General features: G+C 44.1%; 1 protein-coding gene across 2 annotated transcripts; it reads right to left on the bottom strand.

Moving 5' to 3' along the window:
- Window positions 1-739: 739 nt before the first annotated feature.
- Window positions 740-16,035, bottom strand: REST (RE1 silencing transcription factor). 2 transcript variants are annotated; one of them, XM_054065619.1, is made up of 4 exons: window positions 15,927-16,035; window positions 14,338-15,248; window positions 8,659-8,742; window positions 740-6,215 (listed from the first exon to the last, which is right to left on the bottom strand). In XM_054065619.1, the coding sequence occupies exons 2-4, from the start codon at window positions 15,236-15,238 to the stop codon at window positions 4,513-4,515; spliced, it is 2,688 nt and encodes an 895-aa protein (XP_053921594.1). In that variant the 5' UTR covers window positions 15,239-15,248; window positions 15,927-16,035; the 3' UTR covers window positions 740-4,512. The 2 variants fall into 2 exon arrangements, with proteins under 2 accessions (XP_053921594.1, XP_053921596.1); XM_054065621.1 differs by lacking the exon at window positions 15,927-16,035 and adding an exon at window positions 15,664-15,717.
- Between the last annotated feature and the right edge of the window lie 8,724 nt (window positions 16,036-24,759).

The following is a 24,759-nucleotide window of genomic DNA, read 5'->3' as shown; positions in this document are numbered from 1 at the left end:
TTGTTTGCCTTGATCCCTTGGCAAATAAGAGCTGTTCTGCATTTGCAGGAGGCAAGAATGACCAAGCCCTAGAAGGCAGGTTAGCACCATGGGCTTATCCAGCTCAGGTTTTCAAAAAGGGGTGGGTTAGCGAAGACATTAAAAGTCTCCTTGCAGGCTATATGGAGCTCCACAGCTCTCAAGATGTTTTCAGTATCTATACAGGCCACATCTTATCTATAGGGTTGATGGGTGACCTCATTTTTATAAATCCGTTAATTCCCCAAACGAGACAGCACCAGAGACCCTTTTGTAATGCAGAAGGAACTGCCACCTGCATTACCTCTGAAACTCCAACTGAAAAATTGCAGCTTCCCTGAAGCAGCATTTCTTCTCACACAGCAGGCAGTAAACATTTCACACCCACTGGGCCTGTCCTGCCAAGTCACAAACTGGTCCAGCATTAAGTCTGAACCTCATCTGTATGCAGGCATCTCCCACCTTGTGCCCTGCCCTCACTGAAGGGGACAGGGAAATGTTGAAATGGAAAAAGGTGGCGTTTCTGGAGCTGTGGTCCCTGTCTCCAGTCAAGTCTGCGTGTGCACACAGACAGCCCTGATGTACTGGCACCCCTCGACTGCGCTGGCTTGAGATCTTGAGGAGCTTTGTCAACGGTGCTTGCACTGCTCCTGCCTTTAGTTACAAATGGCTTTCATAGCCCTTAATAAGTGGGAGAAAGAAGCTGCAAGTTCCTTAATAAAGTTTATTTAATCATAACTATGCTTAGGAAAATACACTTGTAAGGGTTAATATAATGCAATTTAGTTTAACTTTATACTACATTTTGGACAAAAGACTTCTTATACATGTTTCAGGTAAAAACAGGATGTACGATCTGGCTTGTTTTACATCTATTACAAACGTAGAAAAGACTGTCATGCACTACAGTAGAGAGAGCATGAAAAAAAATTACCTTTGGTTTAATTCAGAGAATACAAGTATTGCACTGTAAAAGCATCAAACATGGTGCAACTAAACATCATAAACATGTTCCATGCCAGCTTACAAAAGTTTGTTATCTAGTGTAATTTTAGAGGGGGGAAAATATATGTACACATAAAACAATTCCATCAGCTATTTGGATTAATATAATATGCATGCCACATATCTACACAACTGACATTCAAGAAAACTCTTGAATTTGATTTAATACCTTTCAGCTACATTAAATCTGTTGAAGTCAATTAAATCTGCTGAAATCAATGACATTACCATATCTTAACTGGCCTGTCAGTTGTTAAACATTCTTCTTCAAACAACTAAAGTTTCAGCCTAGATCATCAAAATCCAGAAACAGCAATTATAATACCAAGGATTATTATTAATGCCTAGCTACCCACTTCTAGATCATTTCTCAGGGCAGTTAATTTGAGTGTACAGATGCAAAAGCCCAAAACTCCACGTTGCTCAACCGAGGGCTGGCAGCGCAGGGGTGTTGGTGTGCTGATCCCTCCAACCACGCAGAGGTTGAACACTCTTACAGGTATTATTGCCAAGAAACACAAAAACGCTAGCATTGGCAAAAACAACACAAAATAATTTAAGAATATTGAAAAAGACCAAAAAAAAGGCATTGTTTAAAGGGAGATACAGCAATGTAAGACCACCATATACAGTGGATTACCTGAACTGCAACACCCCTCAAATACTCAAGATTAGCAATGTCTAACATTTTAGGTACACGTAATGCATTACATCCTTGTTGCTTTACCATAACGTACTCCCAAACCTTGGTCTTAAGCAAGCAGAGAATTCCAACACAGTTCTACACCAACATTAGGTATTTCAGGTTGATGGGTCTCAGAAAGAATCAATTTTTCTTCTTAATACATTAATAATTTATTTTCAGTTCCTAATCTTGTGGTAAGAAACACTGCTGAACAGGAGCCAACTGTCATCTTCAAAGAGTTCACGTCAGATCAAGCATTGAAACCTTGACCACTTCCCAAAAACACGCAGCAGAGTATCTCACAGAACCACATCTTTGTTTTTATCTCATAGAGAGAGATTTAAAGTCAGTCAATACCATTACTTTAACTTGTAGACAAACCAGAAAAATCATCAGGCCAGTCCACAAGTTTATTTGAATATAGCTGAAGTCCTTGAAGTCTCTCACAAGATGGCAAAGGTTCTTCACAAGGATATAAAGGGAGCTGTAAAACCTCTACACAGTACTGGAATTCCCAGCATCTGCTCACATCGCTCACGAGTGGTGGCAACAATTATATATAGAGGAAACCCTATTACGAAGGAGAAATTATACATCTAAGGCCATTACAACCAGTTGTTTAGGAAAACAATTCAACTAGGTTTATTTTTGTAATGTTTAACATAAATATAGTTGCAACTTGATCTTCAGTTGCCAATGATTGTCGCAGCCAAGGTAAGGATTGAACACTATCTAAGCAAACAAAAACTCACTGTATATTATACAATTTATTTCTGCCATGAGGGATGCCATCCCTCTCAAATCTTTGGCCTCCTATTACCAATCTCCCAAAAGCAGAAGCAATGTAGCATTGTTGCTCTCTATTCATTCAAGGCAGTGGGTTTGTTTGGAGGGGAAGATGCTGTGGGGACACACACAGAAGAATAGGGTTCATTGCAGAGCTTACACTGAGGGCATTTGCTGTAAAGTGCTCTGACAAATGCTGTCTGAACTCCTCAACTCCACTGTCCAAATAACACCTGCCTCCAAATTTGCTTCTTTGGAGTTGACAACCAGAGAAGCTTGAATGCTACATATTTTCCCACTGGAAAGGCAGCGGAAGACCATCAGAAGAGTGCACAGATGGGACTGGAGGGTTTTGTTTTTTCCCCTGTTGGTTTGGGTTGTTTTTACACTTCGTCACTTACAAGCTATAAGCATGCAATCCCCTTTGAGTTTGTGTGTGCCAGAAATTAAACCTGTTTAGAATCAAAACCTCCTGGTATGACATTTCTTGCACGTAGACCTGAGATGGCAACCTGAGCACTTATGTGTGTCTCAAAGCAGGATGATGTTATTCAATGCAGCCTGAATGAATAAAGAGCAAGAATTTCTACAGTTTGTTGGGAATGCCAGGTTTGTTGCTTACCACTTGACTTACCCCAATTTTTATTTATGATGGCAAGATGTTATTTTTTGATGAACCACACTTCTATCAGTGCTATTATTTTACTTTCTTAAGCTCATGAAGTTTGACTGCTGCCCACCACAGAAAGGAAAAGAGTAGGAAAAAAAAAATAATCATCATCTGGACATGCAGAATCTGCAGACTGTTTCCATCGAGAGCAAGTATTTTCCTGTCTGCTGATTCCTTATGTGTATTCAGAATATCAGAAGTGGCATTTCCATGACAAAACAAATCCTATAAAATAGTGTTTTGAAATTGCATTGGTATTCTTTTGCTGAAGAACTTTACAATCTTAAAGTTAGTCAGAAATAGATAGCCAAGCACTTCATCATTTCAGCAACTTTGCGCACAACTAACAATACCCCAGGAAAACAAGAAAAATCTGCAGTCAAGAGCATCACAGAAAACCATCCCAGAAAACTGTCCCCATGGTAAGCAACAAATCTGAATGTTTCCAAATTAAAAAAAACAAACTTGCAAACAAACCCAAACATGCATATATAAAGTGTACATGTACTGCACAAGCGCTATTCCTAGAGGATTAAACTGCATAGGTAAAAATCAAAAACAATGTGCAATATTTTAAGCCCTTAAAGCACAATCAAAAAAAAAAAAAGCAGAAATTAAAAATAACAAACTTGTTCCCCCACAACAAAGCCAATTATATATCATAGTCATCAAGATATTAATCAAGACAGAGATTCTCCAATCAAAAGTTGGAAGGACTACTCCCAAATTTTGGCTCACTGTTGACGCTTAGGGGATCTGAAATGTATGTTTACAATTATAATCATCTTAAGCAGTTCTGCTCGACACTAGCCAACTTTGATTTCTTTTACAAAGTGCTCTTTTGTGTAATAGAAGCTATCTTCCTGGTAGAAAAAAACATCAAGTAGTTTAACACTATGAACATGAAAACACACCAAGAACTAAAATAAATGGGGAAGGGAAGAGGGGAGAGAGAGAGGAGGAGTTGGCTGCTAGAACAAAAAGCAACTAATGCCAATAGCTCCATCCAACCTGTGTATTGTTAGCTACAGTCTTGTTCCTAAAACTCAATTTAAAAATGAATTGCGTAAGCTTATAGACTAGAAGCTTCGACTGACTTTACAGGACACAGCCTCATACACCCCATCTGCCTTCTCTAATGAAGAGGTCCAATAGTTAATGAGTTCACTGATACACAAGAAGTTGTCAAAAAATATTTTCAACCTTAAAAAAGAAAAAACAAAACCAAAAACCAAACCAAGGCAGACACTAAAGCAAACCGTGCTTAGAAAAAAAAAAAATCTACAATATCTGTACATAAGCTGTATAAGATTTTACAAAAGAAGATCCTCCCAAAGCACACCTATTTCTACTCCTGACCTTTTGTTGCCTTCTCAAGATAATACACATTGACTAAGTGGCGATTGAGGTGCTTGCTGTATTCACCTTCCTTTTTAAATGAGCGGTCACAAAAAATGCACACATAGTGCTCCCTAGCTGCTATGGTGTCTGCAGCTCCTTGTGATGTCTTTGGACTTGTTTCCTCTTGTACAGAGCGAGCACCATTTAACCCCGAGTCATCGCTTCCCTCTGATATGTTGTCGCTTATGTCACTGCCTTCATGGCTGTGGATGCCCTCATCCTCATCCATTTCCTGAGATTCATTCACTGCTGTGTTATCTGGAGATGATAAGGCCAGAGCTACTTTAGGACTTCGTGTACACCCTTCTGGGGGCGTGGTTGCCGGTATGGCATCTCCCGTTGGCTCTGTTGCTGGCAGGCATGTCTTAGTCAGGTCCATTGGAGCTGAGTTACTCACAGTTTCTGCCACACAGGTTTCCTCTGGCTCCTTCTCAGGTGCCAGATCTGGTACCACATCCATGGGCACATCCAGGCTTTTTTCAGAAGACACTGCATGGGAACATTCCTCAGGGAAAGCATCTTGCCCTCTGTCAGCCTTTCTTTCCTCCTCTCTTTCACCAACAGTGTCTTCACTCTCTCCTGCTGCAGCAGGCATTTCTTGGTCCTCTACCACAGCTCCTGTGTTTGCATCCTGAGCTGGCAAACAAAGCTGCCCTGGCTCTTGTACGCAGTTTCCTTTGGGATCAGTGCTCTCCCCCTTGATGGCATGGCCACCATTGTCATTTAATCCCACTGTGTCAGTGGGATCTTGCTCCTTCTGGTCGCTGCCCTCAGCTTCAGGCTTCACACATCCATCTTCTTCTGTCATAGGACACTCATCTGGCATTTCCTCATCCTCAATCTTCTCCTGATCAAGTTTACTGCTTTTCTTACCATGCTTATTTTTCAGAGCTTTCTTTTTTCTATTTTTCTTGAGGCAAGAATTTTGCTTTTTAGACTCCTCCTCTGATACAGCATCACTTTTTTGAGGTTCTTGGCAGTCTCTGGGTTTTGTTTCTACTTTTTTTTTCTTTTTTGTTACTGTTGAGGTATCATTTGCAGGCTCTTGTTTTAAGGAAGTTACTTCAGCCCCTGCCTTTCTTTTGATCTTCTTTGTTTTACATGTTTTCTCAGTATTTTTCTCAGTTTTAACATCTACCTCCTTGTTTTCTAAAGCCGATTTCCGACTTCTGGTTGTCACCTGGCCTGCAGAAACATTGCCGATCAGCTTCTTTTCCTTTGCCAAACTATCTTTTCTCTCCACTTTCACAACTTTCTCACTTTTCTTTGCAGCTGAATCCCCTTTCATCTGCTCCTTCTCCACTTTGTCATTAATGCTTTCAGGAAAGTCAGCTTCGCTCTTTTTAGTCCGTAGCTTCACCTTTGAAACATCCATGGTGATGTCAGAACAATCAGGATGCCTGGACTTAATGTGATACTGCAGGTTACATTTTTTAGATGCTGCGTAATCACAAACGGGGCAGAGAAACTGCCGTGGATTGACGTGAAGCTCAACGTGCTTTTTGAAATTGCTGCGATCAGCTGTTTTGTAGTCACAGTGTGGGCAAGTCAGAGGCTTCGGCCCGTTGTGAACCTGTCTTGCATGACGAGTTACTTCATGCTGGTTTGAGGCCACATAGCTGCACTGATCACATTTGAATGGCTTCTCACCTAAGGGAGGAAGGGCGGAAGGGAATGATGGTGATTATCAAGTGCAGGGGGGTGGGGGAGGAATCAGTTCTCACTAATACAGATACAGAAATATGAAACTAAAAAAAAGAAAAGAAAATTACCCATGCGCCTTTAAAATTAAGTAAAGTCAACATAAGAAATCCACAAGGCACGAACACATTCACAAGACACCAAAAACAAAATACAATAGAAGAGAGAAGGGGCAAGGGTTGGGAGGAAGGGGATCCAAAACCAAACAAGCAGTAACAACGTCACAGGTTCTGGCTATGCATACATACCGGCAGAGATCTCTCTACAGTAATATTACCAAATGGAATCCATACCCAACTGGTCCATTGAATGCATTGTAGAAAAATGGAAATGTAACATTTGATAAATAGCAGTTTCACAAAACGTTTACAAAAAGTCCAACTTTACACAGATTTAGCATACTTCATGTTTGCATTGAAAAGGAAATGAGAGGAAGAAAGCTAGCAAAACCCAAAGCATGTGGAAGGGGCACACCGCTCAGACAATCTCTACCTCTGATAATTCAGTTCGCTGTCCCAAACATAGGACGTACTGGCTGCAGGATACTCTCGGCAAGTCAACCAGATGCAGTCCAACACCATCATGAAATCTGCACTTACAGTTTTGCAATGACTCTTGCAGAAGCGTTCCTGAAACATTCTGCTTAGTGCACGCTGCTGCAGCAAAGTACCTTTATCACCTACGTTTCAAGGAACAGTTCCATGTTACACTGAGTGAGGACAAGAACAGCCTCTCTCTGACAAGCACCTGAACAAGCTGTTATACCTGCACAAATGCTCAGAGGTGGTTGCAAGAAGGTAACTCAAAGGTTGTACATGAAGTTTGTGTCCATCACCTCTACTAAATCCTGGGATTTTGTTGCATAAGTGGAAAGGACATGCACCAAGATGGCTAAGAATACAGCCGTGGTTGTGAAGCAGGCTCTAAATCACTGTCAGTCACTGCCTGACATCTGAAGAAAAGTTTCAACACCACCAGTCTGCCTGAAAAGGCCAGCCTGTAAACTGCAGGAGTTCAGAAACTGCCACAGAAAAGGTTCAGCTGCCTGGGCAATGCAGCAAGACATGCAACAGAAGTTACACAAGCTATTAATAAACACTCTTGATAGCAAGAGTCCCATGTGCACTCCCACTTCTGTCAGCACAGCTCACATTCTCCCTCCCAGACCTTTAATAGCTAAGGGCAGGTCCCACTCCTCATCTCCCTCAGATTTGAGACTTCCTTGCACAGACAAAGGTTAAGGTGTTCACGAAATTCTTTCTAGGCTCAGTATTGACCAAACCATTTGCAAATTCACATTTAGCCCAGGCGTTCAGCCAAAAATGATTTTTGTTTCTGGAGGCTAAATACTTCATTCACAAAATTCTTAAACCAAAATACTGGCACATCTGTCATTTTAAAGCTGGCTATTTGGATCTATCCACAGCCCCCTTCACTACACCTAAAATTGCCTGCCTTCTGGTTTCAATTAATAGTCTCATCTATTGAAACTGAAACAAAACTTTCACTACTGTTTGCTAGGAGTAGGAATTCATCTAGGTGTGGTCAATTCAAATATTAGCAAACCAAAAGCACAGACTGAGATCAACCTGAGCTCCCCCAGGAGGGTCACAAAGTACAACTGTGCTTGCGACTTGCATACCTGTGCTGATAAAAATCACAAAGATGCTATTAACTCATTTTAAAAAAAGAGATTTGCAAGAAAAAGAGAGCAGGAGATGTTTGTAACACCACAGCTTATGACCAGTGATAGGAAATAAAGGCTTGTGAAAATTACTAATTTCACTTTTAGTGCCATGCATCTGAGTGACTGATGAACACCCTCTGAGTTTGCTCTTTTCTCCTCCATGTCTCCTTGCCATAAGCAGAAGCTATTTTGCATCTTTCAGTAATACTAAAGAAAAGCTAAGGGTTCCCTCAGAACCCCTGAATGAGATGAGAGCAGACATCACAGGGGAGATTCCCAACTGCTCAACATTTTCACAGCTTCACTGATCTGAAGTACAGCAGCAAGGAGAAGACAAGAATCTGCTCCTGTATCATCACAATGTTCTATACGCTAACAGATTACTAGAGTAGCTCTATGAAGCTCAGAATACATCCTGGAAAATAAACGGGAAAGAAAAAGCTAATTCCCCTATTATAATTTTTATTCATGACTTAGCATTTCCTCAGCAGGTAAAGACAACTTTCCCTGTTAAAATAGGAGCTACAGCTCAGGCTGTACTGGATGAGATGACATCTCACACAGAAATAGCAGCCTGTGGTAAATGGCCCTGCTTGCAGGGAGGCTGAACCACATGACCTCCAGAGGTCCCCTCAACCTCAACCCTGCTTTGAGTCTGAGCCATTCCCTTTTCCCGAGTCATGCTGCTGCTTCCCGCTTACCAACCTGAGTGGGTGCGCATGTGCCTGGTTAAATGGGTCTTCTGAGAGCTGGAATAAGGACACATAGCACATTGATAGGGTCGCTCCCCTGCAAAAAACAAACAGCAAATTAGTCACTGAAATACAGCTGATTCCCAGACTTGGTTACCGAGCCAGACACAAGAGGCCGTCACAGATCCCCAAGCTGTGTTTGAGGACACATTATCTCTCAGTAAAGGGCCACAGTGAGAAACATAGCATATGCCCAATTTGGACTAATGCATCGTGTCATGCCCCATGAATGCGGCTAGTGAAGGGGCAGAATACGAGAGAGGCACATCCTCATGTCCATCTGGGGACAGACGTAACCTCAGGCAAAAGGTGATGAGGAAAGCCACCTTTAGGAAGCCCTAAGCCACCAGAGCTGACCTTCCTACAGTATTTTCTCCCAGCACTCAAAACATGCACAAGAGACACAGACCCTGTAAGAAACCAGAAATGTTCTCGCTTCACATAACACCTTACCTGAAACCCATGCATACTTTGGATTAAGAAGGGAACCAACCAGCCATTCAGTGCAGACCCGCATTTGCTGGATCACAAGCACAGATAGAGACTGGATCTCTACTTCCAAAGTTTTATTGGCAGAGTGAAATTAGCTTGGAGTGTAGTAAAGCACAATGCCCTGCTCAGCACAACTCTGCTGCTAGCAAAAGCTCAAGTGTAGCAGCAACATTTATTTTGAAGACTCAAATCCCTCTGCCTGCAGAGTTATTGTTTCCGGATAACGAATGGAAACTAACCTGCCATAAATCAGGCCTCCGCAAGGGACAGTTAGCTTGTCTAACTAGCAGTACAATGATCCTTGAAAATCCTTTTCAAGTGAAGACAAGCCCCAAATAAAGGCAGACAGTTTTGGAATTAACATCTGTTAGGCATATCCAGATAAGGAGCAGGGCTATCTGCCCCAAACTGCTAGCACAGCTGAGAGATGTAGGCTGCCTTGTCTCCACCATAAGCTGTAAAACCACTTTTTAGTCTAGCGTGGATTACACCAACAAAAGAGCTCAGCCAAGTTAGGAAAGGAAAAGTTATTTGGTTGCAACATTTATTCAAGTCATGGTCAGAATTACACTACACCATTTGCTACATCTGTTGACACACACTACCAAGGTGCCCTCCAAATCACTGAGACCCTGACACCAGCAAAGGCCCTGCATACAGGCTATTTGCTCGCTTTCAGAGGCATAGCTCTATCTGCAGCAGCAAAGACCATCACCTGCCAATATCTGACCTGCTGGTCCACTGCAGGCCTTTGCCAAAAGAGCAGCAGAAGTGGTCTTTGTAATGCAGAGTAATCCCACATTTCCTCCTACCATGGAACACTCAGACTATCATTCCTGATAAGATCAGCAGTTTAAAGGTAAATTCACCCTAACAACCATACCTCTCCTCCCTCCCTCGACAGGGAGGAGATTGATGCAATAAACACAATAACATTAAGTCACCTACAACAGAAAGGTAGGCCTTTGTTTTAAAGAAATTGTTTTCAAATGACTCCTTACTGTCTAAAAATATGTGGCCAAAGGTCCTGGAATAGTCAGTCTTCTTCTCACTACCTGAAGTTTCATATCCTTAAAGTTATCTTATACATCAGGAATGCGGAAAAGGCTTTCTTTCAGGTATTTTATATAGGCATGGCACTAAAACATACTAGATTTAGAGTATGATGAACGCAACCAATTAAAATGTGTTATTGCCACTTGAGAATTAAACGCCTGACTACATTGTATGGGCTGTTCCATAAAATGCTGTTCCCTAAAGGATTTTTATTGTAATTTTCCAGGGTCATTAAATGCAAACAAGCCACAAAAAAACCCTCTCCACAAGACACCTAGAGAATAGTCCTGACCTAGCAAAAGCTTAAGCAGGCACTTAACATTACGCAAATGAACAGGCAGACCTACAAGTTGAAGATGATCTCTTTATACTGCTTTTCTTCTAATGCCATTAAAAGTTTTGTATGAAACAAAACTGCTTCCACCAAACTTCCAGTACAGTGGCAAGCAAGAAAGATCTCTTATGACAACCAAAACGTTAAGAAAATGCCAGCTCAAAGCTAGGCACTGAACACTGGGACTGACTGAAGTACCTGTCTTTTTCACATAGCCCTACAGATGATTTTCAATTAAGCTTTCTAGAAATTGCTTCAAACTAGTAAAACGTAAAAACTGAAGAACAATGCTGCACTGTCTTGCAAGTAGTGTAGTTGCAGGATCAGCAGTGTGGATAGTTGATAGGGTAAATCAAGTCAAAACTTAGCTTAACACATCTAACGAGCATGTGTCCAGCTGGATCTAGCCCTGACACAAAGGGTCCTTTCTGCCCCACCAGCAGAAAGGGATCTCCCCGAACATCTCCAGCCACGCCCTCCTGGGCAGCAGACAGACTCTTCCAGAAGTAGCTCTCCCAGCTGACAAGCTTAAGACCATCGGCAAGGTCCTTAAACCTCGCCTCTGCCTAATGTCCCCCATATTTATCAGCAGCCTACCACACACCACACAAGCACTGTCACAAGCTGCAAGGTACCTTCCAGTACCGAGCAGGTTCACCGACACCTGCTTTCCAACGCAGATGCAAGCAACAAGCAAGCAGATAACCTCTGCTGGCCTTCCCATGGTTCCCAAACATGCAGACGACTGGTATTTCTCCCACCATGCAAGGTACTAGTACGCAGCTCCTGTCCCTGCTCCTGGCCATGGGCTCTGGCATTTGTACATGTCCTTAACAAGTTGATTCATTTCACTAATCAGCAGAAAACCAACCCTGGAAAGAGGAAAGGAATATTTTACTGCCATGTTAGTGACCTGATTCAACCAGTCCCAGGACATGGGGACAAAACCCAGACTGCCTTTCTCCAGCAGCAGCAGAGTGTTTGATCCCGTGAAACTGCACTCTGTAGAGAGTCAGTGTTTCAGAAAACTGGATGGCTCAAACACAGCAGAATCCAATTATCTGCAAGGAGGCGTTTTCCCACACCAAAAAACAAGAAAGAGAAAAAAAGTATCTACCCAAATATATTTAATCTATTAGCAATCAGGAAAACTAAAGAAACAAACAATTCCTACTTTCTTCTTAATTTTCTGAACCCATAAAATAGGAAGAAAATGCACTCTTTGTATATATATACACACACACACATATATCCCTCTCATCTTTTTTCCCAATAAATATTTTTCTTAAGTTTCAAGGGAAAACTATATTCCAAAGGTATTCTAGTATTATTTAGACAGTTTTCATTCAATTCAGCACTGTTATGTTAACAGTCTGGAAATCTTATAAGACTATAAAGTACACGTGGATGTTTTTTCTGGGTTTTTTTGGTTCTGTTTTTTTTTGGGTGGAGGTGGTTGGTTGGGGTTTTTTTGTTCAGTGGTTTTGTTTGTGTATTTTTAAGGCAACTGATAACACCATAATATCAGAAGAAACTTTCAGCCTGGTGTATAAAGCCACCTGCCAGTAGCTTGTTCATTCTTCTAATACTCTTCCTTTAGCTTAAACACTCTCCCCCACAAAAATCAATATTACTGGAAACAAGGCACATTCCTAAATGAGTCTACTAACATATCTGAAAGACTTTTATCAAGTGAAAACTGGCTGAAAAGTCTTCACTCCTAGGTAAGAGCTAGCAAAGAAACAACTACCAGGGTGAACAAAAAAAAAATGCTGGAATCATAATTACAATCACTCATTTCAGCTTAATAATGAATATTAATAACGAATAATTAATAATGAAAATACACGGCAAATCAAAGAACCAGAAACCTTGATTAAAAAAGAGAACTGGACAATATCCTACATGCTTAACATGCTATTGTTTTTAATGTATTTTAATACAGTTCACTGGTAAATCAGTCAAACGCAGCGATAACAGAGCGCTTCCTCAGAAAACAGCTAGTTCCTGCAAAACTCAACAAGAGCTCTCAGAGATGGGGGGGGGGGTTAATGTCATGTACAAACACAAGCACAGATGAATTTAAAGTCGAGACAAATGTAAAACAGACAAGCATCACAGCATGGGTTCATATTTGGCCACGAGTTCCCCGGATGACTTATTCCATGATTTTGACATTTTTACCTGGTCTCTTTCCTGTTATTTCCCACAATACACACAAAGGAAACAAGCTTAAGGATAAACCACACCATCTTCCTCACACCTCTCACAATAACCTTGTTTACTTGTTTAGGAAAAAATATTTAGACAGGATTGATTTTGAACTTACGGTATCCAGTGAGCAACAGGGCTATTGCCAAAAGAAGAATATGTTTTCATCATCTACCAAAACTTCCAGCAGACCCTCCAAACCTGCACTAAAGCACGCTGACCGACACAAACTTCGGCACACTTGAGCGCAAGCCCAGTCCCATGGCTGCCAGAGTCCAGCCCTCCCCTCCCAGACAGCTGCAGACAACTGAACTGAAGCCTCCAGACCATTCATGTCACTGCTGTGACAAAACAGAGCTTCAAAGGAGAAATTCCCCAGCGTTTTGCTCAGCTGGCACAGCCTACAATAAAGAGGAACCCAGTCAGGTCAGCATACTAAAAGACGGTCAGCAACTCTGCCCTCTCCTCAGCAAGCCTTGACAAGGTAGAAATAAAAGTTTGGGAGAAGCTGCAGAAAAGGTCTGAACTGCCCTCCTGCCTCCCCAGAAATGATAAGGAGGCAAAGCAACAATACCTCACTGTCCGAGGTGGTGAGGTGGCTAGAACATAGCCTTGCAGGTTTTGGCCCCGGACTTAAAAGTCTCAAGTCTGGCTACGCTTCAGGACTCTGCATGCAAGAGGCTGGTGAGGCTCTCTGATACAAAGCAAGGCTCTCTGATACAAAGCAAGGCTGGTCCTAAATCACTTGTGGTCCCAGCTCACAGGAGAGCAGCAACAAAGATGCCCACAATGGTCCTGATTCCACTTGGACATCCTGGACTTGGATTCCTGACTCTACTAGAGTAGAAAGGGACCTAGTCCTTCTTGAGATTAAAAAATCTCTTTAGGAGAAGAAAGGAAGTCGGGCCAGTGGGCTTCGCATAGGCCAAGAGAAGTATGTGCCTACTTTGGGCTTTTGCAGTGATGCAGATCTTAGAAAAAAAGGAAGCCCCTGGACAGCCAGAGGAATTAGGTCTCTCGGAACACTACTCAACTCTTACTCTAACTTTGTAGATGTTGGAGGATTCCTTCACATATGCCTATCAGCTCTTTCTTCTCTACAGCTTACTTAAGTTTCAGCACAGTCTGAACATACAATTTTCAAAACTACTTACGTGATTTAGGCACCTTTTGTCAACCTGCTTGTTTTGTTTATACAGCACCTCAGGGTTTCATGCTGTAGACCCTGACAATCAGCACAAGAACACTTTGTCATGCCCTCTTCAAAAATTAGCTTAGAATTACTAAACATTATGGTTTTCATCTCCTCTTGGGCCCCTGTCATGGAGAGATTTTCTCAGTCTTGTAGGACTGCAGACTGGATCTCTGCAGACAGATCCACACTTCCATGAGGCTACAACCTGGTAGCACCAAAAGGAGGGAGCGCAGAGCTTTATTGGGGTGGATCGAACTCTGCAAACAGAAGACTTCTAGCTTGCTTAATTCATCAGTTTCCCAGTAGTCTCACCACACTTAAATCAAAAAGGATTGAAGACTTACCTGTGTGAGTTCTAATATGTTGAATATAATTGTTCTTCCTGTCTGAAAAATAGGAGCATTGTGAGCAGGTATACACTTTCCTGGGAAAATGATTTCTTAGGTGTTTCTTCCAGTGATATTCACTGACAGTAGTATAAGTGCATATCGTACACTTGTAGACTCTTTCGTTTTCCCCTGCTTTGTTGTGGTGCTTCAAGTGAGCCAGATAGTGATCATATCTGTTAGTGTTATAGCCACAACGATCACAACGGATTGGGCCCTTAGAAAAATCCACCTCTTCCGCAGTGCAAGCATCAGACTCCTTCACCTGGGCTTGCTTTTCTGCATTTTCTTCCACGAAGAATTTCTTAGCACTGTGAACCCTGATATGATGCACAAACTCCTCTTCAGACTCTGCCTCGTACTGGCAAGGCTTGCAACGAAATGGTTTGCTCTTCAAGCTCTTACTTTTGTCCTCTACACTTTCTGGAGTACCTGGTGCTTCCAATGAGATATCTTTATCCATATTGGGAGTCTTAGCAGGGGAGCAAGAAGCTGCCCCTTGGGTTTCCTCACCAGGACCTTCCAGAGAGTCCAATTCCATATTTTCAGGTGTCTCGTGGTCACTCTCTGCAGCATGAGTATCTTCCATACCTTCTCCCTCACTGTCTGAGAAGTTGCTGTCCCCCACCGTTGTCAGTTCTGCCATTTGCCTCTCTTCCCCAACCAGGTAATCGCAGCAGTTGCCATTGACTTCTCCCGTCAAGGCAACATTTGCCAACATAATAAGCTGAGGAGCTGCCAGCTCAGCTTTAGAGAGGTCGTGCAAATCATACATGTCATTGGACAACGCCATACCGATATTAGCACCGCCGGGAAAGAGGCCGCTCCCACCGGACTGTCCCAGAACTTGAGTTGCCATGGTAGCGATTCTGTTGGAAGAGAAAAGAAAACACCTGTAACCACTCGAGTTCGACGCCTGCTTCCACTCCCAGCGCCCAGGTAACACCAGAGACCTAAACCTCGGCCCGGGGGGGCGGGCGGGGGTCCCGACAGGGAGAGGGGCGGTTGGGCCCCGCCCGGTGCCTTCAAGCCCGGGGGACCCCTCAGGGCCCAACAAAAGGGGGCGGCGCGGCCCGGTTGGCGCTTCTCTCCCCTTCGCATCCGCCGGGCCGGGCCGGGCCCCCGCCGCCCTCCCAGCCGGGCACGCGGCCATTTTCTGCCGGGCCACACAAAGGTGGGGGGAGCCCTGCAGGCACGGGAGGCGACTCCTCGTTCTCCTCCTCCTCGTCAGGCAGGGCCGGGCCTCAGAGATGAGGGGAAAGGAGGAAGCAGCGGGTCCGGTACCGGCTGAAGGGCCGCGGTTCCGGGCGGGGCTGCGCGCGGCGGCTTCCGGCGCGGCGCGCGACGGGCGCCTCCGCGGCCCCTTGGCCGTGGTGCTGATCCCCCCTCCCCGCCCCACTCTCCCCACACACCCACCCGCACGCACGCACGCACACACACACTGAGCACCCGGCCGATCAGCCCTGGACAGCGCCTGGCGCGCGCCGTGCCGCATCGCATCCTATCGTGCCGTATCGTATCCCTCCGCCCGTCCCCTGCGCACTCACCCGCGGCGCGAGGCCGCCCGGCCGCGCGGCTGCTGCTGCTGCTGCTGCTGCGGGGCGCGCGCGCGGGGCGGGCGGGGTGGGGGAGCGCATTCCAGCACACAGCGCGCAGCAGCGGCCACGCCCCCTCCCTTAGCCCCGCCCCCTCGGGACGGGGAGGAGCCGGGGCAGCGGTATAGCTGGGAAAGAGCTGGGGGGTCATGGGGTCACTAGGTTAGACAAGACCTATTGGGTTATCCTCCAGCCAAGGAGCATCCTCCACCCAAGAAGGAAGTGCATCATCCAACGGTATAGTTGGACTCGATCATCCAGTCCAGTGCGCTCTGAACCGTGTCCTGAAGCACCACGTCTATGTGTGGTTTGAACACCTCCAGGGCTGGAGACTCCAACACCACCCTGTGCAGCCTGCTCTGATGCTTCACTTTTTTCCTGATGTCCAATGCTTCACCCTTTCAGGAAAGATTTTCCTGATGGCCAATCTGAACCTCTCCTGGCACAGCTTGCAGTCATTCCCTCTCATCCTGTCACCTGTCACTTGGGAGAAAAGACCAGCACCCACCTCACTGCATCCTCCTATCAGGCAATTGTAGAAAGCGATGAGGTCTCCTCTCAGCCTCCTCTTTCTCCAAGCTGAACAACCCCTGTCCCCTCAGCCACTCCTGATAAGATGCTCCAGCAGTGGCATATGTGACCTCCACCCAAGCAGAAGGTGCATCCTCAGGAGCAGAACCCGCAGCCATCAGGTGCCTCAGGAACAGAACCAGTCCATGCCTGGCACCACTGCCACGCTCAACTTTGTCCCCGTTCTGGGAAGATAAACCTCAACTTGTCCGGCACCATGGTGCTGCCCATGCCGTCACCTCCACTGCGCTCCTCCATGGCACAGCACAGGCAGCCCAGCGTTACCTCAAAACGTGAAGCATCTCAAGCAATTTTGGGACCCAAACCTCCATGGTGATTCTTCTTTGTTCCAAACCTCTGTGGTGATTCTTCTTTGTTCCAAAACTAGACATAAGCCCAACCAGCTGCTGTCGCAGAGCCTGGATCCCCATTTGCTTGCTGTCACAGATCCCTACAGCAGGAAACACAGTCACAGTCCTATTAGCATTAAATTACAATGCGAAATGAGGAACCCAGACTTTTCTGGGCAGTTCTTTCTTCTCTTGCACTCTCACATGGCTTCTCGCTGTTAATATCTGATAACTCACCTTAGGCCTGGAACTCTTCACGTTGAGCCAAGTTGTACATCTCAGACCTTTCAGCGGGAGCCAGGTACTTAATGAGCTGACGTCACTGTGAGGATGAAAGAATGCCTCTCCTTTTTTTCATCTGGCCAACCTCAAACTGAGCTTTGCTGCACCACCAGGTGCAGAGACGGAGCAACCTCCCTGGCTGGCAAAGCGGAAACTTCTCTGAATCTGGGGAAAGCCAATGGAGTTTTTCCTAGATACAGAAATAACCAGAGAATTCAAACTACATTGGGAATTGTTGAAGTAAGGTAAAGATATTTTGTCAGATATTTAAGTGGAGTCTCTAATGAGCATCCCTGATCTGTTCCTGTTTAGTCTGTATGGCAACAGGAATTTCAGCTAAGCTGAGCTGAACTGGCGCCAATACTCCCGGGCTGCATTTCAAGTTGTGGAGCATTGTGAAGATTCTCCTCCAGATGGCTGAGGTATCTCACACATTTTCTTCCCTGGATTTTGAAAGCTGGGGCTTTCCTACCCATTGTCAGTAGAGGCTCTGATCAAACCAATCCTCTAATGATTTAAAGTGGGAGGAGCTCAGCTTCAAAGTCACTATACGGTATTTAATTTAATAGAATCGTACAGTTGCTGGGGTCAGACTGCAAGTACCAGGAAGCAGGACATGGACCACAGCCTGGTAAACCATTCCAGAGGTGTTTGCATCCATATTTGACAGAATCCAAGCCTACATGATTACTCAAACCAATATTTAGACAAACACCAAGATTTTTGGGCTCGCTCCGAAGTGTGATGAATATGCTTGTGGATGGTGAGTAATGACCTTTCCAGCCCACACAGCAGAGGTTTGCGATGCACACCAGGTGCGCCTTGCCCCACTCCTTGCCCATATGCCTGAGACAAGCAGGCACTGCTACCCTTGCATTTAAAACACTGTCCTGGTTTGGTCATCAGTTGTCTCTTTCCATCTTTTTTCAGAGTCTGAGGAAGACCCGTGGTGATTTAGGGTTTATGCTGGAGGGTTTTTTTTCAGGAAAGTATGAATGCGGAATCTTGAACCACTTCAATGCTTTCTTAACTGTAAGGTAGCACTTCTAGCTTCTTAACAAAGTAAAACTTAACAAAGTACATAAATAACCTAACAACTTAACTTTCTTTCAATGAGGCTTCATTTTCTAAGATGCTTTAAGGGAGCTTTTAATGCTTCCCACCTCTTCTGAAAACAATTTAAACACCTTTTACAACTGACATTTCTAGAAGAGTTTCTTCATTGTATAATTTTCCTTTCTTTTCTTCCCCCTCCCAAGACTCATTCATTAGCAGTTACAGACATGACAGCCATGCCTGCAAATCTTCCCAACTGGCTCTACTTCTGCTTATCTATTTCTGCTTCCCAAGGGCAAGCTCCTTTCTCCAACCTCCATATATGCCTGCCTGTCACTTTCTTCCTCCAGAAGGGAAACTCTGTAATGCAAGTCTGTTATGTTACAGATTTAGATATATTTATATATATTATGTTATGGATTTATTTGAAAAAAGACTGCCCTAAAATCTTAACATGAGGTCCCTTGCCAAAGAATCACACTCTTGCAGTCTCTATGTGTCTTTCCTTGTGCTTCCTGCTCTCAGGATAATTTCCCCAAGTTTGGAGGGGGACATTTGGACCACAGCCAGGCTCTGGTATTAACACAGGGTACAGCCCTTAGGTGCTCTTTGGGCAGAGACACTCGAGCGCATGGGAGAACAGACTCACAGCAAAGCTTTGCCTTTCCAAGATATACAGATGAGACTGACACACTACTTAGCTCTGAAAAATCTAACCCACTTTTAGTCTGGCTTTCCTAAGTAGTTTTGACATCACCATTGCCTACCCCTCTTCCTAAAGAACTTGCCTTATTGGCAGATAGTCCTTTGCTCAGTGCTCTTTTATCACAGTCTGACACAAAAGATGCCTTCCCTGGTGAAAAGCTCCTCTGACCTCTAAGTGGAATATTGCCCCTAAGTCAAGTCCCAGCCATTCACAAACCCCCTTAACTCTAGTGCCTGCCTTGTCACATTTATAGGTTAAAACTCAAGTGACACCACTCCTTAGCTGCACCAGCAGACAAGTGCTGTTAGTTCTCCAGTGCTTTCCAAAAACTCCCACATGTGCACCCCAAGAAATCTTAGCAGCATACGGAAGCGGCTACAGCAATTATTTTGTGGTTGGGATTCTTTCAAGCAGCTTGAATGTAAATAATTCTGCAGTGAATATGTATCCTGAAATAAATGGTCCACATCAAAGCCTGTAATGTCTGCAAAAGGATATCATAGTAAATAAAAACTTCTGCCAAAACAAGGAACTTGATGTTAAGGCCTAAGATGGCTTGTTTCCATTCTGGATCAGCTGGGGAGCAGGAAGTTGAAACTGGGATTGTAATAGAAAGCATACTTCAATATTAACATCCATCTGTTACAAAAATAAAGGCACTGCATTTAGAACTGTTAAAGCATTTAGGTGACTCAAGGTTCCTAAGGGAACTTAGGTTCTTTCCTTTGTGTATAATTTCACAATTGGATTTGACATAAGTGCCCTTTCAGGTTCATGAGGTTCAGGTTTCTGGGAGTCTGGTGTTTGGGTTTTTTTTTGTTCACGTTGTCTGGTTTTCCTCATCTGTTTGGTTTTTTTGTTTTTTTTTTTTTAGTGACCAGTTTGCTTAGGCTTCTCTGAAAACACTACTATTAATGTTATCTTAATAGTATTTTAATGTTTATCACTTCAACAGAGATCTCTTTCTCCTTTCAGAAACCAGTCTGACCAGATTTCTCAACTTTTGTACTCAGCAAGTGATACAGTTTGCTGTAACTGTCCATGTTAATGTTGTAAAAATGTGTTTATGGCTCCAGTGTTCTAAAAAACTTAATTATTAATTGCCAGGAAAATAGACCCTAGAAGCACTTGCTTTAAAAATACAAAGTAGGGTCTACTGAACTTGCAAAAAGCTAATCAGAGCCTCACACATGTACATGCTTTGCAGCATTGTGCTCTGAAAGGACTCTCTTTTGGTGTTAGTGTAGAGAAAAAAGCCCTGCTGCTGGGGTTAAAAAAAGGTCTCAGTTTGTTTTGTTTTGTGTCATGTGCTACTTATAACACATCTCATGTTTGAAGGTCAGAACAGGATAAAATTTCAATCCATATGCAGCATCACTTGAATTTCAGAAATTCTGGCTTCATTGGAAAAGCTTTTTCTATGGCTTTCAGAGTATCCAAGTTTCATGACGACAGGATTATAATTTTTTTTTTCTTTTCAAATAGTCAGTAAAATATCCAACTTGTAACTGTTTCACCATGGCATCCTCTCTCTCCTTCCAACATTAAGTTTTCTGTATCTGTGTGGTGAACAGGATTAGTAAAACAAGACCTATTAAGTCCTCTCCAAAAAGCTCCTCTTTAGTTAGCAGCACCAGCTTATCCCACCTTGCAGGGTCAGTGGAAATGCCATGTCAGCTCTTCTGCCTGAAAATGAATGTAATGCAGGGCCAGTTTGTGAGCTTACCAGTTTACAGATGGTTATCCGCACATAGATACTCATTCTTAGCTCCTGCCGAACGCACAATAGATTGCTTTTGTTGTATTTTTCATACCCATTCAGATAGCAGTGGATGTGGTGAAAGGGCGAACTTCATTGAAGCCATAATTTCATACAGTACAAAATATCACGCTCAAATAAGGCAGAGACTCTACAGATAATTAGTTACTGAAAGTAGTTTTTCTGTTCACGGGGCATTTCCCTACTAGGAATCAGGTTTAATATTTCTACATAGCCTTTTCAAAATGTCCTCTGGCTCCTAACACATGCCTGTTACCAACTGCTGTGGCCGTGACTGTACCGAGAAGTAAATCCAGCATTCAGGCTGCAGCTGCCAGACCTAACCCACCACAGCCATCTGACTCATAGCACAAACCTGACACAAACACATCCTGTCGACTCCCACTCGTTTCAAGATGTTCTGAATGGTTAATTTTGTGCCATCCGACTTTACACAGCTCCCTTTTATGTGGCTGAGTTTCCAAATTATTTCAGCCCGCTGAAGGGAGGGCCAGTAGGTACCAAGTGCTGTGTAAAACCTGCTCTCAACTTTGCAGCTGGAAGCCCAGCAGTCGGGTGTCAGGGCTAGGCACATAGCACCTAATCCTCTGCAGCAATTCCTGACTTCTAAACCAGACAAATAAAGCTGCCCCAGTAACTGTTTGGAAGGAAGGGTAATGTTGTACTTGGAGTTACAGTTCTTAAACCGAGATGCAGCTGCAACATGTAAAACTGTCATAAAAAGCCTTTCTTGTATGGGAGCAGAGGAGGTTGAAGCGGTATAACTGGATTTGGGTCAGTGTATCTTCTGTCGTTGGGTGATGGCAGGTCTGGGGACAGTGGGTCTGGTGTTTGACAGAGTTCTTTGGATGAGCAATTGTATCTTAAGCAAGAGCCCTCTGCTCTTTGCACTGGCTAATTGACAGGGATTATGTGGGCAGAAGAGAGGATGTAGTAAACAATTACTGGGTAAGAGAAAGAATAAGGGAGGGAGAAGCTGTCTTCAGAAAGAACATGCGGTTGTGCCTGTTGTGTAGTGGGGCTCAACAGTTCAGACCACGGTCCTGTCCCTTGGTTTCCCCTTCATTCCCAGCAAGTCAAACTCCACACTGCACATCTGCTCTCAATTGCTTTCCTGCTGGGAAGAGTCTGGTTTATTCACTTCAGGTTGAGAAAGTCTGCCTAGCTTTCCTAAATACCTCTGGGTTTAACCCACGATCCTCTCACTCCTGCTTCTCACCAGGCTTCCTGTGCCTGCTGGCTTGGAAGCTCACTCAGTCAGCCAAACACACTCGGGATGCCCACCCCATCTTTACTTGAGCACTTTCTTCCTCCTTGCCTTCCTTTGTTGAGTTTTTGCCCCGTCTTTCCCAGTAGCCACTGCCTGTTCTCCCACCTGCTGCAGCACAAGCTCATTTTCCTCTGACAACCAGGCAATATTCAAGAGTTTGACTCTCTGTGAGAGCCAGACCTTTCCAGTACCAGAGACAAAACGGGTCAGAGGCTGGACAGTAGTGAGGGAAGGGTACCCTAAATCGTGTGGTAAAACTGAAATACATCCAGTGTTAGATGTAGAGATGCAGTAAAACCATCTTTGCCACGTGCTTCAGTGCACATTTTTCTCCCCAGAAGACCTAAGGACGCAATCTCATTTTATCGCTTCCAGCCACTCTTTACTCCAGCCCAACTCTCCATACCTTGCTGTTTGCACCAGTGCAACTATACTGAGGGGGGAAAAAGTGAAAACAGAGCCTAAATAAACATATAAACTATGTGTCCTTTCCACTTGGCCTCCAGTAATTGTTCAGTCAACAGAAATATCGTTTCACCAGCCTGAAATAATCCCCAGGAATCAGTGAAGTGTATGAGCATTTTCCCAAGCACGCTCCCCTGGAGTTTCACAGGCTTTTCCAAATGCTGAACTCCTGGTGATGCTGGGGCTTTCAGTGCTGGGAAAGTGGGACAGGGCAGGACACCTATTACCAGCTGGACAAAACCCCTAAGGGTGCTTTTTGCCTTTCTGGACCCGGGGAAAGTTGTGGGGTTGCAGCACAGTTTCAAGAGAGGTTTTACTGGTGTGGTGGCACCATAGTGGCTAATAATGCCCAGATTTAAGTGAGGCCTAACATTTCTTTTAAATATGGAAAATGTGGTGCTCCCAGCAGAGAAAATGTCTTTTCTATTGTCCTTTTTTTTTGCCCCAAACTGATAGTTCTTAGCAGCACCTACAACTCCACCATTGACCTAGATGGGCAGTTCAATCCCTAACCTCAGATTGTCCCTTTTCACTCTTTATATCTCTGCAGCTCATCTCGGGCCACAAGGTAAGAAAGAAACTGGAAAAACCACATCCCACTCATCCCTGCAGGCAGAGGTCCCTGCTACCCCCAGTCTTTTGCCTGGAGGCCCAGTCAGATGGAGGTTTGTGTCTTACTGGGGGGACCAGTGCCCACAATGGGTTTTCTCTCCCAGTCTGGGCAGGACCCTGGGGCACTAATGCAGGATAGGAAAATCCTGGCAGTCCTATTAACTCTCTTCTTGCCAGGCAGCCTGACCGCTGGCTTGGAGACCTCCTTTGGGACAGACACAATTGTCATCTGAGCTCAGTGGGCTTCAGCAGCGTGGTAGGTTTTTAGAGAAAAAAATAAGCTGAAAAAGCTTATTGAAGAACAATTGTGAAGAAAACAAAAAACGCAAGCTCTGTTTCATGCTAATAAAAGGTATTTCTTCTTTTCACAGTTCTCACATGGCTTATAAAAGTAGACTACTATGGCTAGAACAAGCTCCTACAACATACCTGTCTCGAGCAGACATGCAGACCAGTGCAGTGAGATTTCATTGGTAAAGATCTATGAGATTTTTTGAGATCTACAAGTTCTTAAGATCGGTCTTCTGCAGATCCAGAAGTTATATGACCACATATTGCAGCACACATTGCAATATAGCACAGACTACAGCTCCATCTCTTGAAACGCAAATGAAGCATTTATTAATTTGCTTCTCATTTATTTAGGATGTTCAGTAAAAATGGCATAGTTGTCCAAAATGTTGACCATGCCTTTTCTCCTGATTGCAGTGGAAAACTTCACTGTGGCTGCTTACTGAGATCAAAGAATGTGGATTTTATTTCATCATCAAAATCTTAACATGACATTCCAAGCGCAAACTTTCCCGGGAGGCAGGCAATGTTACCTGCCCTTGTCTGGCACTTTATAAAAATAACACTTGTTTAGCAGTCTTGTCTGCAAAGTATTAAGGAGTCTGAATGCGGTAAGGGTAACTGCTTATTGAAATCATTGGTCTAACGGAAATGCTGAATAAGGGGGTGCCAACTGTAAAAACTTTATTATAAAGTTTGGTCCACGTTTAAATTTTCTGCCAAGAACATATGTTAGAACAGGAATGCAAAATACCTGCACCAGCAGAAGCTCTAGTGCAATTACATGGACGCTGTTTGCAGCACTTCATTATATTGGATTGGAAAAAGCAGTTTTCAGCTAGCAGTCCCTTTCTGTATTGTGAGGCTGTGCCTGGAGACTTGATAAGGATCTAAGAAGTGTCACACTGCCTCGGAGGAAAGTTCTGTGTACCCCAGTGCCCTCACTCTGACAGAGGCCATCAACACTTTCTGCTTCTGCAATTCAAGATCCAGGGACTTTTGAGCCAGAAGTCCACATAAGGTCTCAGTCACCAATATGTTGACTTTCTGAGAAAGCACTGAATCCTTTGCCATTAAGGCATGCTGCGGTAAGGAGTTTCATAAACCAGAGAGCCTGTATCTTGAGGTGCACACATCACTGAGCTGGCAAGACCAGGAAAATGTATGGTTAGGCCATACCTTTGTGGGGAGAGGATGAGAACGGCAGGGATAGCCTGACCTGCCTGCTGGATGCATACAGTGTCCTCACGAGCCACGTGCAGACCGGCAAATGTAGCTCCTTCAACATGCACAGAGCACAGCACCTTCCGTTCTGTGGGCTGGATTCACCAGAGCATCCTACATCATCTTTTAGAGGTCTCTGTTGCAGACCGCCCCTTGCCCTTGCTTCATTTGTCATTCCA

The sequence above is a fragment of the Cuculus canorus genome, chromosome 4 (assembly GCF_017976375.1).
Source record: "Cuculus canorus isolate bCucCan1 chromosome 4, bCucCan1.pri, whole genome shotgun sequence".
NCBI classification, from domain to species: Eukaryota; Metazoa; Chordata; class Aves; order Cuculiformes; family Cuculidae; genus Cuculus; species Cuculus canorus.
This window is presented reverse-complemented; position numbering and strand designations above follow the sequence as displayed.